The sequence below is a fragment of the Theropithecus gelada genome, chromosome 5 (genome assembly GCF_003255815.1).
Source record: "Theropithecus gelada isolate Dixy chromosome 5, Tgel_1.0, whole genome shotgun sequence".
Classification (NCBI taxonomy): domain Eukaryota; kingdom Metazoa; phylum Chordata; class Mammalia; order Primates; family Cercopithecidae; genus Theropithecus; species Theropithecus gelada.
This window is the reverse complement of record NC_037672.1, coordinates 6,182,567-6,207,276: the sequence shown is the minus strand read 5'-3', so window position 1 is coordinate 6,207,276 and position 24,710 is coordinate 6,182,567. Positions and strand designations below refer to the sequence as shown.

Below are 24,710 nucleotides of genomic sequence, written 5' to 3'. Positions count from 1 at the left end.
TATGAGGGCCTGGCTTCGCGGAGCCTGGAATATTCTAACAGGACCACTGAATTCGGTTATTATTTTTATTTATTTATTTTGAGATAGGGTCTCGCTCTGTCACTGGGCTGGGGTGCAGTGGCACGATCAGGCGTTCAGAGCTCACTGCAGTCTCGACCTCCTGGGCTTAAGCAATCCTCCCGGCTCAGCCTCTCAAGCGGCTGGGACTACAGGCGCGCGCCACCACGCCCAGCTAATTTCTTCTGTTCTTTTGTAGGATTTTTCCCCTTGTTGCCCAGGCCAGTGTGGAACTCCTGAGCTCAAGCGATCCTCTCACTTCAGCCTCCCAAAGTGCTGGGATTATAGGCGTGAGCCACGCGCCCCGACTGGGTGTTTATGATTTAGAATGTTGGGAACTTAGAGCAGTGCTTGGGAAACGGTTACCAGCGTCAGCTATTTCCTTAAACTAACGTGAAGTCGACTTCAACCTTCCAGCAGTGTGGCCCTAGAATCAACACCCAGGGAGCAGCGGCCCTAGTGCGGGCGGGGACGCGGGGTGCGCATGCGTGCGGGGGTACGCGGGTGCGCGAGTGCGCGTGCGCGTCCGCGCGCAGGGCCGCCGAGGAGGGACCCCGAATGCGGTTCTTGCTCGCTGCGTGGCGGTAAAGGACCCCGGGTGTCGTAAAAGGGCCGCAGTGGCAGCGCCCCGGCCGACGGCTGTTATCCCATTTTGGACGCCGTCCTCGCTGCGAAAAGTTGGGGCAACCTGTTGCTAGTCTGTTCGTTGGTGACAGCTAGGCTTCCGCGCTCGCTGCTGGTGGGCAGCCCCGCCGTGGCCCGCGGGCTGGAAGAGGCGGCGGCGTGATGAGGCCTGTGGACGCGGACGAGGCGCGGGAGCCCCGCGAGGACCCGGGCAGCCCGCTGAGCCCGGTGCCCCGCGCCGGCCGCGAGGACCTGGCCTCCCTGGAGCGCGAGCGCGCCCGGGCGCACTGGCGAGCCCGCAGGAAGCTGCTGGAGATCCAGAGCCTGCTCGACGCCATCAAGAGCGAGGTGGAGGCGGAGGAGCGGGGCGCCCGGGCCCCTGTACCCAGCCCGCGCGCGGAGGCGGAGGAGCGGGTGGCTCGGCTGTGCGCCGAGGCGGAGAGGAAGGCCGCGGAGGCGGCGCGGATGGGCAGAAGGATCGTGGAGCTGCACCAGCGGATCGCTGGCTGCGAGTGCTGCTGAGCCGGCGGGGTCGCGCGGGGAGGAGCCGAATCCGGCGGGGAGTGTCCCGCGTGGAAGGCGCTGGGCAGGCAGGGAGGGGAGCGCAGAGCCGTGCCACTCTCTCCGCCGAGTTGGTTTCATTCTTTTTTCATAGGTAATTAGAGAAAATAATTTGATAGGTTGTTGTAAAGAGTCATGACCACTTAAAGTATTTGCAGGACGTAGACCTGCTCTGTCAGTAGGTGGGGGGGGGAGAGGTGTGAAGCGGAGGTACATGCTGGAAACCTGTGAATGTTATGAGATTGGAGCGTTTGCGATGACCTTCCTGCAGGTGGTAGCATTGTGCACAGGCGGTTGGGTTTGTTTGACTCCTGGATATGAGAATATCAAGCTCAAAATTTATGTTGTGATGATGAATTTCTCCCACTTGTACTTTAGGTGGCCGACTGACGAACCGTGTTCACCTGATAAGGATTCCTGGCCGTTTGGACAGGCTCATACCAAGAGAGCCTTTCGTTTTGTCTCCCCTGTTTTTCTGCCTGCGTTTTCTCCACGTTAGCCACTCAATTTCCAGTACCATCCTGGCGGATGACTTCAGCATTAGATGGTCAGGTGTATTTTTTGATTAATAGGTGCATTCAGTTTGGAAAAGACAGCTTTCATTAACGTCCCACGTAAAGGAATATGGCCTATACGGTACGTACGCTGCTGCGTGGTCATATTTGTTCCTGTGATCTTACTGTATTTTCAAAGTTTGGAAATATACATACCGTGTGCTTTGCAATTGTTTTATGCTTCCTGGAATTTGGGGATTCACGAGAGACTTGAGGTTAGAGTTCTGCAAGAGAGAAGACACTACATGATTGCAGCTGCTACATCAAGAACCCAAGCCCCAGTCAAGGTTGTGAATACGACTTTGGATGAGATTGAGAAGGCCCAGTGGACGGTTGGTCTTGAAGAGTGGCAGTGTATGGACTTGAGGACCTCTGCAGACCATCAGATCAAAGGAGGAGAGCTGTTTTGCGTGGTTTTTTGTTGTTGTTGTTTTTATAGCATTTTGCTTTTTCCTGGAATGTAATTTTCCTATGACATGTTAACCGGTGCACATCGTGTAACCTGTGTGGTGAGCAACCTACAATTGGGATGAGTTCTAGGTACATGTGTTTGCTGACTTTGGGGTAAACTTTGTTAAAATACAGTCTCTGCCACAAATGCATGTGACCTGTTCAGGGGCCCAGAGTGGCGGAGGAAGGAAAGCTTCAAGCTGGCCATGGGGGTCCCAAACAGTCATTCCAGGCTTAGATGATGACTAGCCTAGGTCATTAGAGCCCAGACTCCACAGAGACTAAAATCAGACCTCTGCCTTGTTGTGATAAAGTTCCTTTGCTTGGAAAAACAAATGCTGAAAGCCAGTTTTTAAACTCTTTGTGCAGATGACCAAAGCAATTGACTTGGCCAGGAAAAGGTAAGATAAATAAACATTTTTCAAAATGAGTTTCTCCTTGATAGTGGTCACTGTCAAATGGAGGTGAATTGCTTCTGACTTAGGAGTTGTTCAAAGCCTGTAGCCCAGAATGGGGTTTGAGCTGCAGAAGGGGAAGAAAGCAGACCTAGGGTAGGAAGCGGGTGCCTCATGAGGCCATGTGGTCTGGCCCCAGCCTTAGGAGAGCTGAAGTCCATTCAGGCAACTAGTATTCCCGGTGACCACAGAGCTCCACACTATGCCAGGCACTAGGACTTTCTTGGAGAGACTATCTTGCGGGTTGAGACAGATCTGAAGACATAATTACAGTACAGTGTTCGCAGTGCTGGTCTTTGATTCAACACATAAATTGAGCACCTACAGAGGCTGAGGCTACCTGACTGAACAGAGTGCTTGTAAAATTGGATCTGAGGGCCAGGCACGGTGGCTTGTGCCTTTAATCCCAATTCTTTGGGAGGCCTGAGCAGGAGGATTGCTTGAGGCCAGGAGTTTGAGATCAGCCTGGGCAACATGGTGAGACCCTGTCTCTAATAGAAAAAAAAAGTTGGATCTGTTATTCATAAGATGTTAGTATTGTGTCTGGCCATAGTAAGTGCTGCCTAAGTATTTGTTAGATAACCCCTAAATGAGGAAAGCAGGAAAAAAATGATATGTACCCATATTAGATAGTGTAAGTTCTGTGGGGGGAAAAATGGCATTGGGGGATCGGGTGTGGGGTTTCTAGTTGATTTGCATGGTCAGGTGACATGTCTGATACGACATTTGAGTGAAGGCTGATGTGTGGAATATACATGAGTGTCTAGGGAAAGAGTCTTCTAGGCACAGGAATCAAGCAGGGTAAAAAGGAGAGGAACAGCATGAAGCCCCAGTGGGAAGGGAGGAAGCGGTGGGCACTGAGGTCAGAGGGAGAAGTGGCTGGATGCGAAGCTGGTGGGGGGTTGCCAGCCGAGGAGCGATGGGAGCTGACCATCTGTGAAGAGGTGGCTGCCGTGCTCAGGCCTGATAGTGGGAGACAAGGACAAGAGTGGGGGGCAGCGTGGGGAGTGGGGGGCGGCGCAGGGAGTGGGGGGCGGTGTGGAGAGTGGAGCACGAACTCTGTGGGTGGTGGCGGGTGTGGACTGCATTGGGAAGGTGCCGAGGGCCTGCCTGTGGACACGAGAGGATTCAGCAACCATTCTGAGGCTCGGGACCTGAGCACCTATTTAGTACCATTTGTCAAACAAACTGGGCCACTTTTGAAAGTGAAGGGTGGCTCTCTTAATAGAAATTCATTTGGGACTGCAGATGTAAACAAGGACTTTCACAGGCAAAGAGGTGCTTACTCTGTTTGGTGGGAGGACTTAGGGAGGAGTCCCCTCAGACCCACTGACTCTTGCTCTGAGCAGGAAGCATGGGTGCAGCTACACAAACAGCACCCCAAGCACAGGGAACACGAAACAGGCCAGGGACCTAGCGCGGCCTGCAGAGGCCACCAGTGGGTGGAAACAGGGCGGTGGGGAATGGGGGGATCCTTCTGGAGACCTGTCTTTGAGTCTTGTGTCTCAGGTAAGGCAGGCGTGCTTACAGGTAAATACCTTTCCTTTTTTAAAAACAATATCCCTGGGATTGTTAAATTTGCTTTAGCAAACTCATAAAGAGGAACATCATTCTATAGGATGTCAGTGGGATGGAAGGAGTAGAAGTCTAAGTAATGGTACAAGTCAAAGACCACACAAAGGGGCCAGAAGGGAAATATTTTGCACTGGCCTATTGCCTCTGTTACCTCCCAGCCCAATTCCCTAAGCTCCCGCCAGTGTCAGGACACTGAGGATGTGCAAATGAGAAAACAAAAACCTGTATGACAAGAATCCACTTAGGATTAGGCACTTAACATACCTTATCTAATTTTCACAAATATCAGAGGTCATTTTATTATCCCCATTGTTCAGGTGAGGAAACTTCAGCCAAAAACAAAAGAGAAAATGAGCCTCAGAACCTTGCCTGGAAGAATTCAACTGGTGCCAAAGCTCTGTCACAACATCAGTAGCTCCTGGTGCGCTGTCTGCTTCCTCGACCCCCAGCAGGCACATGGGTCATGATGGTTTTCGAACCAATGGTTCAGAATGCTGAGTACTCGAGAGAGGGCTGCAGCAGCAAGCTTGGGACTGAGTTTCTGGCCTCATAGAATGTTCCATGACAGACCCTCTTTGACTGACAAGGTGTGAGGTGTCGCTCAGGCTGAGTGAGTTTCAGGGGCCTGAATGCAGGCATCCACCCTCTGCTCATGTCCCATGTTCCAGATGTCTTCTGGACACCAACCAGTGGATGTCATAGGATGGATTCACTTCTTTGTTGATGTATTCATCCAGTGTGTTTTGCTGGCGATATACTAGGTCCTTGGGACACCAAGGAGCAGTTGGCTCCTTGGCACTGGAGTCATTGATTCATTTGTTCAAGTATTCTTTGAATAGGTACTGAAGACTTAGCATGCGCCAGGCCTGGAGTAGACATGACAGCCATCCTCTTGCACAGCTGCTGCCTTCAGAGGGTTTGCACCCTAGTGGGTGAGATGGCCACTTAGCAGCCCCTGCCTGTGGGTGAGAAGTGCTGAGCGTGAGCAAAGCCTAGGGTGGGTGGTATCTGCCCAGCCAGGCAATAGACAAGGCTCCTTCCCTGAGGGGTCACAGATCATGTGTTACATGGTTTAAGCCATGTGGGGATGTGGGCAGGGGAAGGGAAGGTATGTAGAAGGTTCCAATCTGGCTGGGTGCAGTGGCTCACGCCTGTAATCCCAGCACTTTGGGAGGCCGACGTGGGCAGATCACGAGGTCAGGAGATCGAGACCATGATGGCTAACACAGTGAAACCCCATCTATACTAAAAATACAAAAAATTAGCCAGGCATGGTGGCAGGTGCCTGTAGTCCCAGCTACTCGGGAGGCTGAGGCAGGAGAATGGCGTGAACCCAGGAGGTGGAGCTTGCAGTGAGCCGAGATCGTGCCACTGCATTCCAGCTTGGGCGACAGAGCGCGACTCCATCTCAAAAAATAAAAAAATAAAAAGGTTCCGGCCGGGCGCGGTGGCTCAAGCCTGTAATCCCAGCACTTTGGGAGGCCGAGACGGGCGGATCACAAGGTCAGGAGATCGAGACCATCCTGGCTAACACGGTGAAACCCCGTCTCTACTAAAAAAAAAAACACAAAAAATTAGCCAGGCGAGGTGGCGGCGCCTGTGGTCCCAGCTACTCGGGAGGCTGAGGCAGGAGAATGGCGGGAACCCGGGAGGCGGAGCTTGCAGTGAGCTGAGTTCCGGCCACTGCACTCCAGCCTGGGCGACAGAGCGAGACTCCGTCTCAAAAAAAAAAAAAAAAAAAAGGTTCCAATCTAACTGACCCCATCCTGTCAGCAGAGAACAGCTGAGGCCCAGCCCTCTACATTTGCACGTTTCCTCATCCTGCCTGACTCCTTTGATGAAGGCGGTTTGGATCTTGGGTGCCATGATGGTAAGAGCTGAGTTCGTGAACTTTGCATCTTAGGAGTCAAGGGCAATATCCTGTGTATGAGCCTAGAGGAAGGGAACACACTTGGGGAGGAAGAGCCCCGACCCCGCTGTACACCAGACTGCAGACAGCACACAAGGTGTGGACCGGGGTCCGGAAGGCAGTTCCATTCCTGGCTGTGCTGATTACTCACCCTGTGGCCATCTCTTTGGGGGCCACCATAAAATGATAGATTTGCACTGTGTTTTCTCTTGAGTTTCCTTGTAACCTTGACATTTCATTTGACTCAGATTCATGTAAAGTAACCAGCCACCTCTTGGGCAGTTTTAGCCTTGCTCCTTGAGGTAGCACCTTGAAGGCTGGTATCTGAGGCCCTCTCAGAGACTTGGAATTTCATTGTATGGTCTAGCCACACTAGCACTTCCAAGTAGGTCCTATATTGGGACTAAGAGTCTCATTAGCAGAAGATTCCTGGGTTCCAGAGATGCCCTGAGACTACAACTGGATAAAGATTGCTGCAGATGACATTGATATTTGATCTTTCTTCCCATTGATTATGTCATATTACAACATAATTCTTGGGTATTCAAAGGCATCCTGGACTTGGGTCAGGGTGTGCCCATCAGTCTTATTATTTGTTCCATGTCCTGTAAGTCAGACACGTTTTTCTGTGTTTCTTAATTCCCACAGTCATGGTTGCACATATACTCTGAGACATGGAAGAATGAAGAGTTCCTTAATATGGTCCCTTGAGTCACTGCACTCTGACAAACCAGTCCTCTTATCTTCCTCAGGTTTGTTTCCTCTCTTTCTTGAAAGAATTTTGCTGGGTATATAATTTTAGGTTGGCGAGTAGTTTCTCTTGGTGTCATTAACATATTATTTCACTAACTTTGGCTTCTATGGTTGAGAATTCAGCTGTCACTCCAGTGTTTAGCCCTTAGAATGGAATTGAAGTCTGGGCCCCAGACCACAAAGTGCAGAGTGCGCAGGCTTCTGCGGCCCCCCAGTCCAGTTTCTCGGTGCTCCTTCACTCCTGGCCACCTGGCTGCTTTGCTGTTTCCTGGCCGTGGCAAGCATGTGGTGTGGCCCCAGGGCCTCTGCCCATGTCTAATCCCCTGACTGGGACACTGCTGCAGCTGAACCATAGTAAAAGTGGACAGAGAAAACACGAAGCATTCTTTGGAGAAGTTCTGCTGTGACGTGGCAGAGGAATAGGGTCACTGCAGAGGTAGCTGAAGGGAGGGTGTCTTTCTGTGTGTGACCATGTGTGATGTGGACAGCTGCACCAACTGACGGGACTGACCTGGTGCTGCAGGACAGACGGGATGCAGGTGGCACAGCTGCAGGCAGCAGGCGGGGTGGCCCCTGCAGCTCCGCCTGCAGGTCCTTGCCTCCCTCTGCACCTTGCAGAGTCCCTTCTCTGGTGTCAGCCAGTTCCCATAACCCCATCCCCAACCTAATTCAATGAAGCCAGCAGCCAGAGTGCACCTGCATGGACACTTCATTTCTAGAACATTTCCTTTGGGAACATTCCAACCACGACCCAAATGCCACCCCCCCAAACCCCCAGCCCTCTCCCTGCTTTCCCCCAGAGTCCTGAACTTCAAGTTCTAGGGCACCCCAAGCAGCTTAGGCTCCCCTCATACAGCTTTCCCCACACTTCAGTCCGCCAAGCCTTCTGCGGCCTCTCGGGGCCCTCTCCCTCCTGGGGCAGTCCAGTTTGTTCTGAAGTTACATGTTGGATGATGATGGTTTATGAGCCCTGACCCATGAGCCTTTCCCCCAGGGCCTCTGGGGAGCTGGCCTGAAAAGCTTCCACAAAAAGGAGGCCAAGTTCTGTCCTCCCCGAGTGGCGTCAGTGCCCTGGGCGCAAGGGCTCCCCCTGCCGGCTGCCCCCAGCCCCTGTGCAGCCCTCTGCTAACGGTGGAGAGCCCTCGCCGCCATTCAGCAGGCTGCCCCGAGTGCACTCAGCAGGTGCGCCTGCAGCGTGGAGGTGTGCAGGCAGGTGCAGTTCACGACTAAAGGATGGTCGTGCTGTTTCTTAGTGAAGCTCACAGAAGCCCAGGCTCACTGTGGATCCTTTCTCGCCCCACTCGGATCACAGGCAGCAGTCCTCTCGAGGCCCTGAGCACAGATGATAACAGGTGGGAACTTCAGAACCCTTATCCGTGTGCAGTCTGGGGGACACGTGGTGGACAGCCTTATTGGGGGGGGATGTTTGATGTGCTACTTAGAGTCCACTAAGGTCCCTTTGGAGGACTCATCCTGCAGGTCCGCTTTACTGGAGAAGGCACCAGTCTCGTCAGTGGCCAATCCAAGGAGCATCATTTCCCAACTTTTTCATTATTCTCAGGATGCTACCAGCCCAGCCCTCCTGAGAGGTCCAACAACTGTGGCTGGAAGAGGGGGGCCCTTGTTAAAAGAAGACATTCCCAGCTGCCATCCAGAGCTCATAAAACCAAGTGTTCTGGGGCTGTGGGGCGGCTGGGCAGTGTTCTTTGCATTTCTTTGCTCTGGGCCTGGTGTAGATGGAGGGAGGTGAGCAGAAGATACGTTCCCATTGTGTCTCTGCATCTGTGAGCTGTACAGCTGTGGGGAGGGCACCAGGCCTTTCTGAATATCTCTCCCCACCCGTAAGATGGGCATGGTACTCCCTGCCTGTATCCCTGCCAGAACTGCTAGGATGACTGATTGGAGAAAACTTTGCCCTAGATTAGGGATTAAATTTTTCGCTAAGGAGCCAGATAGTAAATGCCATAAGAAGACCGGGCGTGGTGGTTCATGCCTGTAATCCCAGCACTTCAGGAGGCCGGGGTGGGTGGATCACTTGAGGTCAGGAGTTCAAGACCAGCCTGGTCACCATGGTGAGACCCTGTCTCTACTACAAAAAAAAAAAAATACAAAAATTAGCCGGGTGTGGTGGCATGCACCTGTAACCCCAGCTACTCAGGAGGCTGAGGCAGGAGAATTGCTTGAACCTGGGAGGCGGAGGTGGCAGTGAGCCAAGATGGTGCCACTGCACTCCAGCCTGGGAGACAGAGTGAGAGTCTGTCTCAAAACAAAACAAAACAGAAAAAGTAAATGCTATAAGGTCTCTGTCACGGCTGCTGAACCTGAATAAGTCCAGTAAGATAATGCACCCCGGCCGGGCGCGGTGGCTCACGCCTGTAATCCCAGCACTTTGGGAGGCCGAGACGGGCGGATCACGAGGTCAGGAGATCGAGACCATCCTGGCTAACACAGTGAAACCCCGTCTCTACTAAAAAAATACAAAAACTAGCTGGGCGAGGTGGCGGGCGCCTGTAGTCCCAGCTACTCTGGAGGCTGAGGCAGGAGAATGGCGTAAACCCGGGAGGCGGAGCTTGCAGTGAGCTGAGATCCGGCCACTGCACTTCAGCCTGGGCAACACAGCGAGACTCCGTCTCAAAAAAAAAAAAAAAAAACCCAAAAAAATACAACTGTTGGGAATACTCAGTCACCAGCAACAAGAATCCCGACAGCGTCTCCACGTGGCTGCACATAGCGGAGGGAGATCACGCCCAGGATTCGTGCAGGAAGAAAGCAGAGGGCTGAGGGCCTCCTCCTGTATTCAGCAAGGCCAGGCTCCGTAGCCCTCAGGGAAACATTTGACCAGAACTGTGGTGTGTGGGCCCTACTGGCTGCTAGAGAGCCTGAGAGATGAGTCATTGGTTTCTAGCCTGGAGAAGGAGGCCTGTGAGATGAGACTGTCAGGGTCTCTGTGGCCCTCCCCAGGAGCTGTGTCCCTCAGGTGAGACGCTGCCCCTGCCCTCACAGCTACCTGGTGCATGACCCCTGTGTCCAGCCTGTCCCTGAGAAACTAATTTCCTCCCCTCTCTCAGCCTCCTCCCTCTTCAAATATTTGTCTGAGGCATTATCAAGGATCAAACCGGTTTGATCCAGTGCAGTGCAGGAAACGTGGGCAGGGTGGAGGGGCCTGGGCTTGCTGAGCAAGCTCCTCGCTCTGAGCCTCGGTTTCCCCTTCTGCAAAGCATGGAGATCGCATCAGGTGATGAGTGAGGCCCCTCCTCTTCCTTCAGTTTACTGCTCCTGCCAAGGCCTCCACCAGCTCCCAGTGTCTTCAGGCGGGCGCTGCAGGGACTGTGAACTGCACATGGCTGGGGGCTCCTCACCCTGCAGCCCCTCACTGCCTTCTCACCGTGCACGTCCGCCTCTCACACCAGCGGCCATGTGGGCCTCAAAAGGGCAAACGTGACGGTGCCTCTTGCCCCTGAAAACCCTCCAGACCATTGACCTGGCACAACAGGATCACCTGGAAGGCGCTGGGCCAGTCTGGCCACTGAAAGGGGCAGCTCTGCCTGAATACAGCCCGGCAACAGCTAGTTCTTAAAATCACCCAGGAGCTCAGACATGTGGCTGGCGCTGCAAGGCCCAGAACTACAGGATCAAGCCTCTGTGGGGCCAGCCTGGGGGGCCTTCCCTGGTTGGTGCCCTCCTCCCCCTCCAGCCCATCTCCACACTGGACCCCTGCTGCCCATCCCAACTTCTTGATTCCCCAGAACACTGGTTCTTTGTGCCTTGTTCCTCACTGTCCCACATCCCAAAGGCATCGACTCCTCCAAGCCCGCCTCCCACTCCACTCCCACTTCACTCTCCCCGTGCCCTTCCCAGGCATGGGTCCCTTCACCCCCCAGCACAGGCCCCGCCCTCCTCCTGGCCTCCCTGCTTCTCCCTCCCCAGTCACCTCTCCTTCACCACATCCTCCGTGCACATGGCGCCCTCTGTGGCCGATGACTCCCTGGATCCCAGGGATCCCAGCCTGAATCCCAGCCTGGCTCATCGTGCATCCCCCAGCCCAGGGCAGGGACTGGAGAGCTCGGATCAACTTATGGCCCCCACCTGCTTGGCCTGGTGCTGGACCTGGGGCCACACTCAAGTGGCTTTCTGTCGTATCTGCTGAACACAGACATCCGGAGAAGGCCCCATCTGGTCCAGATTCCAGAGGACAGAGGAGTCACTTCCAGAGCTGTTCTCATGACACTCAGGACAGGCTGGAAAGGCCGAGCCTCACCTGCCCCACTGCATAACTTGTGTCTTCCTGAAACCTCCTGATCCCCACCTGGGCCCGACTGACTGGGAATGTCTCCTGCCTGCCCATCTCTGTGGCAATAGGGCAGCCTTGCCAAAACAGGGCCACATCCTAGCCTTCCCGGGGGCTGACTGCTGGGCCCCTTCCCGTCAACGGTTGCTCTTTACCCTGGTTAACATGTGGAAACTTGTGGTTTGAGCTCTTCATCTGGCCTTTTTTTTTTTTTTTTTTTTTTTTGCGACAGAGTCTCACTGTAGCCCAGGATGGAGTGCAGTGGTGCGATCTCAGCTCACTGCAACCTCCACTTCCCAGGCTCAAACAATTCTCCTGCCTCAGCCTCCCGAGTAGCTGGGATTACAGGTGCACGCCACCATGCCTGGCTAATTTTTGTAGTTTTAGTAGAGACGGGGTTTCGCATGTTGGCCAGGCTGGTCTCGAACTCCTGTCAAGTGATCCACCTGCCTTGGCCTCCCAAATTGCTGGGATTACAGGCGTGAGCCACTCCCAGCTGCCTCAAGGGCAACTCCCCCACATGGCAATAATCAGGACTCCTAGAGCAACATTCCTGAATAAAGTCAGAATAATTTTCTCTTTAGTCCTCTGACTCAGAGGTCTGAGTTGAACCCTTTCTTGGAAAATGCCGCCTCCCTCCTGAGAAGAGTCTCCAAGGGGGCTTGTCCCCAGAGTTACCCAGGTGAGTTACTCCAACAGGGGCAGCCCTGGTGGTTTGGTGACACTCCAGTGGCCTGAGCAGGTCGGGGGGTGCAGCAGTTTCCACCTGATGGATGTCCTGATCCTTCCTCCCACAGCGGTGAAAGATTAAAGTGAGTGATCGGGCGTGGTGGAGCGCCCCTGTAGTCCCAGCTACTGGAGAGGCTGAGTTGGGAGGATCACTTAAGCCCAGGAGTTGGAGACTGCGGTGAGCCGTGATTGTGCCACTGCACTCCAACCTGGGTGAGAAAGCAAGACATTGTCTCTAAAAATAAATAAACGGGGCCGGGCACGGTGGCTTATGCCTGTAATTCCAGCACTTTGGGAGGCCGAGGTGGGCAGATCATTTGAGGTTAGGAGTTCAAGACCAGCCTGGCCAACATGGTGAAACCCCATCTTTACTAAAAATAAAAAAATTAGCTGGGTGAGGTTGTGCGTGCCTATAATCCCAGCTACTCAGGAGGCTGAAGCAGGAGAATCACTTGAACCGGGAGGCAGGGGTTGCAGTGTCAGGCCTCTGAGCCCAAGCCAAGCCATCGCATCCCTGTGACTTGCACGTATATGCCCAGATGGCCTGAAGTAACTGAAGAATCACAAAAGAAGTGCAAATGCTCTGCCCCGCCTTAACTGATGACATTCCACCACAAAAGACGTGAAAATGGCCGGTCCTTGCTTTAAGCAATGACATTATCTTGTCCCTGGCTCATCCTGGCTCAAAAAGCTCCCTCACTGAGCACCTTGTGACTCCCACTCCTGCCCGCCAGAAAACAAGCCCCCTTTGACTGGAATTTTCCTTTACCTACCCAAATCCTATAAAACAGCCCCACACTTATCTCCCTTCACTGACTCTTTTCGGACTCAGTCCCCCTGCACCCAGGTGAAATAAACAGCCATGTTGCTCACACAAAGCCTGGTTGGTGGTCTCTTCACACGGACTCTTCACACGGATGCGCATGACATTTAGTGAGCCAAGATGGCGCCACTGCACTCCAGCCTGGGTGATAGAGCGAGACTCCGTCTCAAAAAATAAATAAAAATAAAATAAATAGATAAAAATTTTAAAACAAAGTGATGACCAGACTGGCCAACATGGTGAAACCCCGTCTCTACTAAAAATACAAAAGAATTAGCCTGGTGTGGTACACGCCTGTAGTCCCAGCTACTCAGGAGGCTGAGGCTGGAGAATCGCTTGAACCCGGAAGGTGAAACTTGCAGTGAGCTGAGATCACACCACTGCACTCCAGCCTGGGCAACAGAGCGAGACTCTGTCTCAAAAAAAAAAAATATATATACACACACACACACGTGTATATATATATACACACACACATATACACACACACGTATATACATATATATGTGTATATATGTATATATATCTCGCAGTGAACGCGCTTCCTGCGGAGCTCTGCCTCTGGGGCAGGGAGTCTCCTTCTCTCTCCTGATCCTCTGGCTGAGGTGGTAGGATGGTGGCCTGTGCTGTGCGACCTTATCCCAAGAGGGAACTTCCCAGCTCAGGAGTGAGCAGAATGGACCTGTGCCTGCTCCCCAAGGGGTCACCAGTGGGGCCACTCTGAGCCTCCCCTGCAGGACACCTGGGCAGAGGCAGTGTGTTCTGAGAAAGCCGGCTCTTGTGAGACCTGCTGCTCCCGTGTGCACCAAGGGTTTTCTGTGTGGAGCCACAGCCCCGCGGACACAGGCCTGGCCCATGTGCTGGTGGAGGCTGTGTTGGGAGAGGTTAGGGAACTTGCTGGAGGCTGACCCTCTGGAAGGTCTCTACCGAGAGAGGCCTTTGAGTGTGGGCCTACTTTGACTGGGGCAGGATGTGAACACAGGCCCCTACCTCCATGCTCCTTACCTCGGCGCTCTCCAGGACTCTCTCAGCCTCCCATGCACAGGCCCTCTGAGTGCCTCCACTATAGAGATGGGGAGGGGTGCTACCGTGCCTGAGACCAGAGTCCCTGACTCTGCCCCGAGGTCCCAGGAGCCTTCGTGCTGTCTAAGCCCTGTGACTGCTCTGGGTTTGGTAAGTGCCAGGGCTCAAAAAATAACACCCCAACATGTAAACCTCGGAAGCAAAAGTTTCTCTGTTCTGCTCCCACCCTCCTGTCTCCAACCCCTCCTGCTCCTCTGAGAGGCTTCCCCAAACCCTGCCGTAAAACCCAGAAATACGACTCCAGTTCTCCACTCCCTCCCCTTTCTGTGTAGAAACCAGCCTAAAGAAACCCTCTGGCCTGCTTTATTTGACTGTAGGTCACAAGAGCTCCATTCCAGAGAGGGTCTTACCCCACACCTAGAAGGAAGGAGAGCTGCTCAGAGAGGCCGCAGGGAATCTGACCCGACAGGCCCTGCCGGGTTCTCCTCCTGGTCTACGAGAGTCCGGCCGGGTTTTCCTCTTGGTTTATGAGCGTCCGGCCTTACTTTTGTGTCCAATCATATTTCCATACTTTGCTGAACTGTGTTTATGTTTGTAAACATGGACAGTTTCCCCCAGATCCTTGGGTCTTCATCTTGAAGGCTGCCATGCCACATAAGCAACCATCAAATACATCTGTTATGCTCTTCTCCTATTCATCTGCCTTTTGCCCGTTGATTTTCAGTGAACTCCCAGAGGATGAAGGGGAGTTTTCCATTTGGCCCCACAGGGGAGGAGCCAGCGCGATTGAGGTGGAAGCTGGGCCTCTGAAGGACACAGGGTGTTCTAAGAAAGGGGTGACGGGGCAGATCCGTGTTCACACACACGCCCAGTGTGAATTCACTCTCAGACGTCTCCTCGTGTCAGCACGCTGGTGCCAGAACACTCTGATGTTGACACAAAGGGCCACGGAGTCACCACTCACTCCTCACACACTCACCCCGTGGCCGCTTACCCAGGGAGGGCCAGGGATGAGGACACCACTGTGGCTCAGTGATGGCCCCAAGACACAGGTGAACACTGTAAAATGCGGATGCCTGGAGGCAGCCCACACCCTGGGCCTTGGCTGGGAGAAAGGTTCCAGAAAGGTCATCACAACCATGCATTTCATCAGAACTGAGCACATGAATGGGGAGGGGCAGGACTTCCTGAATGTCCCAACCCCACTGTCCCACCCTCTGTGTCAATATGAGGTTGCCTTATAAAGCACAAGAGGATGCCAGTGCGACATTTTCTCGGCCCTGCCAGCCCCCAGGAGGAAGGTTTGTCTGAATCCAGCACCATGACGGAACTGGAGACAGCCATGGGCATGATCATAGACGTCTTTTCCCGATATTCAGGCAGCGAGGGCAGCACGCAGACCCTGACCAAGGGGGAGCTCAAGGTGCTGATGGAGAAGGAGCTACCCGGCTTCCTGCAGGTGAGCCCAGGCCAGCAGTGCTGGACTCAGCAGGGCCTGGGGAAGAAGGGGAAGGCGTGGCAGGCAGAGGGCCGAGAGCTGCGGTGGGGTGGGGTCGGGTCGGCAGTCAAGGGGCTCAGAGGCAAGAGGGACAGATCCTGAAATGCCCTAGAAGCCCAGCCAAGGAATGGACCCACCTTGGCATCAAGGCAGGGGACGCCGGAGCATCTGAGCAGGGAGAGGGTATGGTCAGCTTGATCCCTGAAACATGGAGTTGACCCCAGTGTATTTGTGACAGGCCTGGTGGGAGAGTGGGACTCAAACCTGTGCAGTGGGGGCAGGGGCGGAATGCAATCCAGGGCCGCCATTTGCAAGTTTGCCAAGCCCTCGAACCCTCGGGGCTGTCCTCCAAGGCTGCCGGCCATAAACGCCCCAGCTCCACCTCCCACTTGTCCGCCTTCCCTGCTCCCATCCCCAGGCCCCTTGTTGCCTGGTATTAGTAGGGCCGGCAGGAAGGACAGGAGGAGGCTCCATCCTGGCACCTGTCTGCGCAGAGCTGCGGACCTCCCTTGGGCTCCCTGCCAGGGAGAAGCCACTGGCCTGAGCCTCACAGAAGGCCCCTTGGGGCGGCCAAGACCAGCTTCCTTCCACCTGGGGCAGCCTCCGTCTGGGCTGAACAGAAGCCCTCCCCTCTCCGTTTCCCCTTCTCTTTGACCCCTGTCCTCTCCTTCTTTCTCACTCCCCCACTTTCTTCCTTCCTTCCCCTCCCCTTTGGGCCCCACCAGATTCTGCCGACCTGACCTACCGTCTAAGGGGCTGACCCACATGGATGCTGATAATCGAAAATGAAAGCCTGACATTTTCAGCCCTAGAATCACTTCAAAGACATGAAACACTTCGGAACATTGCTGCTTTTCTTTTCTTTTCTTTCTTTTTTTCTTTTTTTTTTTTTGACAAGCTGTCACTCTGTCGCCCAGGCTGGAGTGCAGTGGCAGGATCACAGCTCACCGCAGCCTCTGCCTCCCTGGGCTCAGGTGATCCTCCCACCTCAGCCTCCCAAGTAGCTGGGACTACAGGTGCATGTCACCACAGCCGGCTAATTTTTGTATTTTTTTTTAGAGACAAGGTCTCACCATGTTGCCCAGGCTGGTCTGAAACTCCTGGGCTTAGGCAATGCATCCACCTCGGCATCTCAAAGTGCTGTGATTACAGGCGTGAGCCCCAACACCTGGCCTCATTCTATTTTCTAAATGTAAATTCTGTAAAGGTATCTTTTAAAAATAAAGTTCTGTTTTTGGTAGAAAATGTAAAAACAGATAAATATGGAGGGAAGAAATCCCCCCTGGAATACAGACTCTTCCTCTCCCTTCCAGTCTTTTCCCCATGTGAACGTTGCTGTGAGTGGGATTTATATGCAGCTTAATTTCTTTGTGAGCTTAACATTACAGCATAAAATCTCAAACTCTGATGTTCATTAAACACCCCAGCCCCATCCTGGGAACTTGGGCTTGGGGCTCGGGGTGTTCTGATAATCATCAAAGGATGAGAATTGAACCCATGAGGACTTTGATCCAAGACACTGGGGTGTGGGGAAGCGCAGGTGTCCTGGGAACACACTTTGAGAAGCAATGGCTAAGCTGGGGGTCCTCAAACTTGTGTTACATTAGAATCACCTCAGGGATCCCAGGCGCGGTGGCTCACACCTGTAATCCCGGCACTTTGGGAGGCCGAGACAGGCAGATCACGAGGTCAGGAGATCGAGACCATCCTGGCTAACACAGTGAAACCCTGTCTCTACTAAAAATACAAAAAATTAGCCGGGCATTGTGGTGGGTGCCTGTAGTCCCAGCTACTCGGGAGGCTGAGGCAGAAGAATGGCATAAACCCGGGAGGCGGAGCTTGCAGTGAGCCGAGATCGCGCCACTGCATTCCAGCCTGGGTGACAGAGCGAGACTCCGTCTCAAAAAAAAAAAAAAAAAAAAAGAATCACCTCAGGGAGGCCCCGGGTGTCCTTCTCAGCCCTGCCTCCAGATGCTGCTGAAGCCTAGCAAAGCTGGAGTCGGAGTCAGAGAACAATATCTGCCTGAGGGCAGGGCTGGGCTGGCCTTGTGGCCTTATCTGCTCCATGCCCAGCCCAGGCCCCACAGTTGGAGGTTTGTAAATACAAGGTGACTGGCTACAAACTTTGTAAACATCACCTGAAATGGCCGCAGCGTATTGTGACGTGGCCAAACCACTATTTGTTTGCTATTGAATTTATACTTCCCTGCCTTACTTTTGCTATTGCAAACCATGCTGTCACTAAGGTTTTCATGCACACAGTTGTGTCTTGGTCAGACGATCTGTGTCTACCAATTTTAATTGTTTTTTTTTCCACCTGGACACACGGCTCTCTGGCCCAGGGCTGGGTCATCAGCACCCCCTGCTGCTGCTGTTCAGATCTGCATCCTGGTCCCGCTTGGTCCCATAGTGAGAATGCTTTGCCATCACATGGGCAGGCTCTGAGAGCCCTGCCGGCCTGGCCTTCTCAAAGAAGACCTGAGAGCTTGGGACCCCAAGCCAGGGTACCCAAGCAGAGAGGAATAACAGGGCTCAGGGTGCTCCGTGCTCACTCCACACCTGGGGCTCAACCCTGGCTTTCCCTGGCTCCCTGTGTGAACTCAGGGCAGGCCCCTTGGGCCCTCTGGGCCTTATCGTCTTCATCTGTAACAGGGCGATGCCTCTGCCGTGCCTGGTGGTGTTGAGGAGTTCATGTTTGTGTAAGCAGCTAGTTCAGTGCCAGCATGAGATGGGATGCCCATGACGTTAGCAGTGCACAAAAATATAAGAGCAAGGACTGGACGCATTTCCTGAGAACAGCCATCACTGTAAAGCACATTACAAATCCAAAGACAACCCCCTGCAAAAACTAAAACTGAAACTCCTTCTCGCAGAGCACAACACAGTTCCCATTTGCTCTAATAACATTACGAGTTAGTTCATGTCATGCCAGATAGCTGAAGGCAGCTCACAAGATAAGGCCAGGAATGCCATGTGTCTGCTATACACAGCTGGCCCTGGCCCTGAGCCTGAATGATAGCAAAGGTGATGCAGATGTGGGTGCCCTGCTCCTGCCCAGCAGTGGTGCTTGGTGGAGGCTGAGGCCTGCACAGGGCCTCGCTGCTGACCTTGGTCCTCTCTCTCCTCTAGAGTGGAAAGGACAAGGATGCCGTGGATAAACTGCTCAAGGACCTGGACGCTAATGGAGACGCCCAGGTGGACTTCAGCGAGTTCATCGTGTTCGTGGCTGCAATCACGTCTGCCTGTCACAAGTACTTTGAGAAGGCAGGACTCAAATGATGCCCTGGAGATGCAGATTCCTGGCAGAGCCATGGCCCCAGGCTTCCCAAAAGTGTTTGTTGGCAATTATTCCCCTAGACTGAGCCTGCTCATCTACCTCAGATGAATAAATGCTCATGAAATGATCCTGGTCTCACAGAAACTGGCTATTCCTTAAAACTTCAGTGTCCTCTCCCCACAAAACAGAATTCACTAATTAAATCTGTCATTTCATTAATCTGTCATTTCATTACTCTTGCCTGCCTACAGTGGTGAGACAGATGAAGAAGATGGGGCAGTCGATAAGAATCCATTTGTTGGCCATCTTCTGAGTGCCCACTGAGACGCAGTCCCATCTTCTGCCGTGTGAATGCCACCATGTCCTGAACCTGAGGGAGGCTCGGGTACACACATCCATGTATTCATCTACTTAGCAATTCATTTAGTCGGTCACGTAGCCACCCATTGAACCTGGGCCCCTCCATCTCTCCAAGCAGCGTGTTTCTTTCAAGTAACATACTTTTATTGTTTATTTATTTATTTATTTTTGAGATGGAATCTCACTGTTGTCCCCCAGGCTGGAATGCAATGGCGCGATCTCAGCTCACTGCAAGCTCTGCCTCCCAGGTTCACGCCATTCTCCTGCCTCAGCCTCCCGAGTAGCTGGGACTACAGGCGCCCACCACCATGCCTGGCTAATTTTTTGTATTTTTTAGTAGAGACGGGGTTTCACCATGTTAGCCAGGATGGTCTCGAGGCTCACTGCAATCCTAAACTCCTGGGCTGAAGCGATCTTCCTGCCTCAGCCTCCCAAGTAGCTGGGACCATGAGTATGCACCACCACGGCTGGCTAATTTTTTGTAGAGACGGGGTTTTGCCATATTGCCCAGGATGGTCTTGAACTCCTGGGCTCAAATGATCCTCCCACCTCAGCCTCCCAAAGTGTAGACGTTACAGGCATGAGACACACACCCAGCCTGTTTTTCTTTTTTCTTGCTGTTTAACAAATTAGCTGCCGTCCCGTAAATGACAAACCACCCAGCTTATCAGTTTTGTGGGGAGGCAGAGCTCTCACTTCCCAGCCTCTCTCATAGCTGGGGTGCAGGCACCTGACTGGGGCTCTCCGAGACTCTGTTCTCACCCCAGGCTTGGAATTGGACAACTGACACAAACAGGCAGGGACCTGAAAAACCTCTTATGGGTTTTACAGCAGTGCCATATGGGAGGTTTCTGGCTATGTAGCTATGAACATCATCCTCCAGGACTCTTAAAAGAAAGAAGTCTTTTGTAAATCAATCACCTAGGCTGGATTTCTGTGCTTTGTGACTAAGAACCGGACTACTGGAGCAGGAAAACAATAGCGTGCCACTTCCTCCAGTGTCCTTCCTGGGTAATCTCTGACGGGTCTTGGTAATTCCTGACCTTTCCTTATGGAGACGACAGGGTCCATCCCTCCTCAATCTTTCTTTCATTTCATCCTAGCTTCTTGCTCTGCACCAAATGGGAGATTACGTCTGGTTTGGAATTCAATTCCCTGCCCCAAGACGGCAGCCTCCCATGGTGCTCTGTCATTGATTTCTGTTCAGGGTCTTCTGAGCAGGATGCAGATGCCTCGGTCCTGGAGGTAAAGTCCACAGTCACTTCTCTGGAGTTTACACCAGTTCTGCATGAAGCAAAAGCCAGGCCCAAACAGTACGGATTTTTTTGGTTGCTGTTGTCATTTTGTTGTTTTGTTTCCTTTTGTTTTGAGACAGGGTCTCACTCTGTTGCCCAGGCTGGAGTGCAGTGGCGCGATCACAGCTCACTACAGCCTTGATCTCCTGGGCTCAAGTGACCCTCCCACCTCAGCCTCCTGAGTAGCTGGGACTACACGCATGCGCCACCACACCCAGCTAATTGTTTTGTTGTTTTTTTTTTTTGCAGAGACAGGGATCTCACTCTGGTGCCCAGGCTGATCTGGTGTTCTTGAGCTCAAGTGATCTTCTCACCTCAGCTTCCCAAAATGCTGGGATTACTGGTTTGAACCAATGCACCCAGCCCCTAAACAGTAGGTTTTAATGGCTGCAAGGAATTTATTGGAATGAGGGCACCATCGTCTGCTCATTGTTAAAGGTACTGTTCTTCATATTTTTGAGAATGTATGTTCCTATTTTTGTTTTTAGAAAGTATGCTACAATTAACATTTTCATGTATAAAGCTTTCTTTTGGGTTTTTATTTGTTGTTGTTTTTTGTAAGATGGGGTCTTGCTATATTGCCCAGGCTGGTCTCAAATCCCTGGCCTCAAGTAACACTCTTGCCTTAGCCTCAAAAGTGTTGGGATTACAGGCATGAGCCACTGTGCCTGGCCAAAGCTTTGTCTCAAGCTCAAATGATTTCTCAAAATCAAATTCCACTTTTTACCTAGGATTACTGGATCAAAGGATAATATTTTATTGTGGCATCAACATAAAATTTACCATCCTAACCATTTCCAAGTGTACAGTTCAGCAGTGTTAAGTGTACTCACATTGCTGTGCAGTCAGTCTCCAGAACTCTTTCCATCTTGTAAAACCAAAACTCTATCCCCACTAAACACTCACTCTCCATCTCCTCCTCTGGCCACTGGCCCTGACAATTCCACTTTCTGTTTCTATGAATTTGACTCTAGGAACGTCATATGACTGAAATCACACAGGATTTGTCCTTTTGTGATAGCCTTATTTCACTCAGCATCATGTCCTCAACGTTCATCCGTGTTGTAACATGTGTTAGAATTTCTTCCTTTGTAAGGCTGAGTAATAGTCTACTATGTGTATGCAACAAACTTGCTAATTGCTAACTCATCTTGCTAATTCATCTGTTGATGGACAGTTGGGTTGCTGCCAGAATTTTCATTTTATTATTATTACTATTATTATTATTTTGAGAAGGAGTCTCGCTCCGTCACCCAGGCTGCAGTGCAATGGCACGATCTCAGCTCACTGCAACCTCTGCCTTCTGGGTTCAAGTGATTCTCCTGCCTCAGCCTCCCGAGTAGCTGGGATTACAGGCTCCCGCCACCATACTCGGCTAATTTTAGTATTTGTAGTAGAGATGGGATTTCACCATATTGGCCAGGCTTGTCTCAAACTCCTGACCTCAGCTGATCCGCCTGTCTCAGCCTCCCAAAGTGCTGGGATTACCGGCGTGAGCCACCGCGCCCGGCCTATAATTCTTTTTTAAACAAAATATTTAACCAAGTGTTTCTCCACTGCCCCGCTTGGAAACCAATGGGGCAGCCAGTCTCCTTTGTGATGCTTTCCTGTAGAGCGGCAGCCACCTGAGGCTCTCCTGGCTCTTGAGAACTCGCCAGCGCCACCTGCAGCTGCTTTGCAGAATTGCTGCTCGGGCTAAGCTCCCTCCTTTACTTAGCCAGCGCATTTCCACCCTCCAGAATGTCAGATGTTTGGGTGCTGGGATTGCCATGGCCTACCTAACTGCTCAACAAGCACAATTCTTTTTTTTTTTTTTTTTTTTTTTTTTTTGAGACTCTGTAGCCCAAGCTGGTGTGCAGTGGCACAATCTCAGCTCACTGAAACCTCTGCCTCCAGGTTCAAACGATTCTCCTGCCTCAGCCTCCGGAGTAGCTGGGCTACAGGCACATGCCACCACACCCCGCTAATTTTTTGTATTTTAGTAGAGATGGGTTTCACCATGTTGCCCAGGGTGGTCTCGAACTCAACTCCTGAGCTCAGGTAATCCACCCGCCTCAGCCTTCCAAAGCGCTGGGATTACAGGTGTGGGCCACCGCGCCTGGCCAACAATTCTGAATTAAAATTTGAAACTTACAGAAATAACAAACTTATGGAAAAGTTAGAAGTACAGTACAAATATCTTTCTGAATGATTTAAGAATAAGCTGATGCACCACCCCTCAATGCATTAGTGTGTACATCCTACACACAGGAAGATTCTCCTAATCACCACAATGCCACCATCAAAGTGAGAAAATCAACACTGACACATCACTACCACTGAATCTTAAGCCAAACTGGAATGCATTGGCATGATCTCAGCTCACTGAAACCTCCTGAGTGGCTGGGACTACAGGCACGTGCCACCACACCCAGCTAATTTTTTTTTATTTTTAGTAGAGATGGGGTTTCACCATGTTGGCCAGGATGGTCTTGATTTCTTGACTCCATGATCCACCCGCCTTGGGCTCCCAAAGTGCTGTGATTACAGGCATGAGCCACCACGCCCGGCCATAATGTCTTTTATAAAACAAAAAGGTCACTTTTGTAGCAAAAAAGCATCATTTCTGCATTTAGTTGACAAATCTCCTTGGTCTTCTTTAATCAGGTACAATTCCTTAGTTTTTCTCAGACTTTTATGACCTTGACACTTTTGAAAATCACAGGCTTCCCCCATATGTAGAATTTCCTTCAGTTTAAATTTGGCTGATGTTTCCTCATGATTCGGCCCAGCGTATGTATCTTCGGCAAGAATGTCTTGGAAGCGATGCAGTGTTCTACTCATTGCATCATATCAAATGGCACAAAATTTCAAGTTGTCCCATTGCTGATCACATTTACTTTGTTCACTTAAGATGGTGCTTGAAGAAATAGCCGTATTATCCCAGAACTGGGACATGGAAAGCACAAGATATATCTAGAACATCTATCTGGCTGTGACACAAAGCAAGAGTGTGTTCAAAGAATAACTGGGATATGTCAAAAAGACACACCAGCCAGCTTGAATGGGCTCCCACTGGTCAAATCAAAGGCTTTTCCACTATAGAGTTTTTTTTTTTTTTTTTCACTTTTTAAGAATACTTTTTTTTCGGGGGGGGGACGTAGTCTCACTGTCTCTCAGGCTGGAGCGCAATGGCGCCATCTTGGCTCACTGCAACCTCCACCTCCCAAGTTCCAGCGATTCTCCTGCCTCAGCCTCCTGAGTAGCTGGGCTTACAGGCATCCACCACCATGCCTGGCTAATTTTTGTATTTTTAGTAGAGATGAGGTTTCACTATGTTGGCCAGGATGGTCTCCAACTCCTGACCTCAAGTGATCTGTCCACCTCAGTCTCCCAAAGTGCTAGGATTACAGGTGCGAGTCATCATGCCTTGCCACTTTTTAATAAGTATTTTTAGAGAGGAATTTTGAAGCTATGTATATATTCTGTTCCTCATCAAGCATTTAATTTATTCATGTATTCATATTTGTGAACTCCTGGTTTCCCATATTATTCAGTGGGTTGTAACCTGTTACTAGCATTATTTGTTCTGATGCTCAAATTGTCCCTGATCTGATCACTGGGAACCCATTTCAGCTGGCTTCTATTAGGCTCTGACATGTTCCCAACATTCTCTGAACACATCCTTGCCTTCTGTCATCACAAATGTTCAGGACACATCTTGTACTCTGCTCGCCCTAGCTCTGGAACTGGCCATTTCTCCAAGCAGCCCTAGTTTCTCGTAGTGGAAAATGCTATTTAGAAGTCAACACCTGGGAGCTAGGTGTGCTCATTGTTCAACTGAAGTGTCACTGCTCCCAGCCTCTCTAAGTGGAAATAAGTAGGGAATATTTGTAAGTATATACATAACTTTAGATGGCTACACATACCTATAGCTCTATATGTCTTGTAGATATCTAAAGTGTGTGTGTGTGTGTGTGTGTGTGTGTGTGTAACTGCAAGTTCACACAGAGACTTCCATTTTCAACACAATACCACAAGATCCATTCCAGTTTTCTTTTTATATTTCTCCCCCTCTGCTGGTACCTGGTCTCCTGCAGAAACATTTTCCCTGCACAGGTTCTGAACCCCATACCAGTCTGCCCCCTGCACAGACACCCTCCTTGCCTCTCAGGCTGAGTCAGGTGAAGGACTGACCTCTGTGGGTGCCCATCTCTCCCTGCTCAAACTGCAACAACTGTCCCCATGCGTGCATGCTCTCTGCATCCCACTGGGCTCACTCCCCAGAACACCCCCATGGGAACTCCCTCCTCACCCTGCCTGGGCTCTGACTTCCCAGGCTAGATTTCCCTTCCCCCAAACCCACCCCCACATGGATGTCCTGCTCACACTGCTCAAATCTGGTCTGTCCACACTGGAGACCATCCACTGCCAAAAAAAAAAACACAGCAAAACCATACACACACAGACACCCTCTTCACCCTGCTCAGAGGACTCTGA

General features: G+C 51.7%; 2 protein-coding genes across 3 annotated transcripts; both read left to right on the top strand.

The window, feature by feature from the left end:
* The first annotated feature begins 388 nt into the window (after positions 1-388).
* Positions 389-2,676, top strand: LOC112624953 (putative MORF4 family-associated protein 1-like protein UPP). Of its 2 annotated transcripts, none has more exons than XM_025386071.1 (2): positions 389-1,336; positions 1,621-2,676. In XM_025386071.1, exon 1 carries the CDS (start codon positions 844-846, stop codon positions 1,201-1,203), a length of 360 nt encoding a protein of 119 aa, XP_025241856.1. In that variant the 5' UTR covers positions 389-843; the 3' UTR covers positions 1,204-1,336; positions 1,621-2,676. The 2 variants fall into 2 exon arrangements, with proteins under 2 accessions (XP_025241856.1, XP_025241858.1); XM_025386073.1 differs by having other exon boundaries at positions 588-1,267.
* Positions 2,677-15,026: 12,350 nt separating this feature from the next.
* On the top strand, positions 15,027-18,703 carry S100P (S100 calcium binding protein P). Its single transcript, XM_025386074.1, has 2 exons — positions 15,027-15,260; positions 18,429-18,703. Exons 1-2 carry the CDS (start codon positions 15,057-15,059, stop codon positions 18,576-18,578), a joined length of 354 nt encoding a protein of 117 aa, XP_025241859.1. The 5' UTR covers positions 15,027-15,056; the 3' UTR covers positions 18,579-18,703.
* The last annotated feature ends 6,007 nt before the right edge of the window (positions 18,704-24,710 follow it).

Bases quoted from the DNA above. Each gene is read 5' to 3' on its own strand.
- LOC112624953 (XM_025386071.1), top strand. From the start codon at position 844: ATGAGGCCTGTGGACGCGGACGAGGCGCGGGAGCCCCGCGAGGACCCG.
- S100P (XM_025386074.1), top strand. From the start codon at position 15,057: ATGCCAGTGCGACATTTTCTCGGCCCTGCCAGCCCCCAGGAGGAAGGT. The intron at 15,261-18,428 runs GTGAGCCCAGGC...TCTCTCCTCTAG, and splicing joins AGCTACCCGGCTTCCTGCAG to AGTGGAAAGGACAAGGATGC.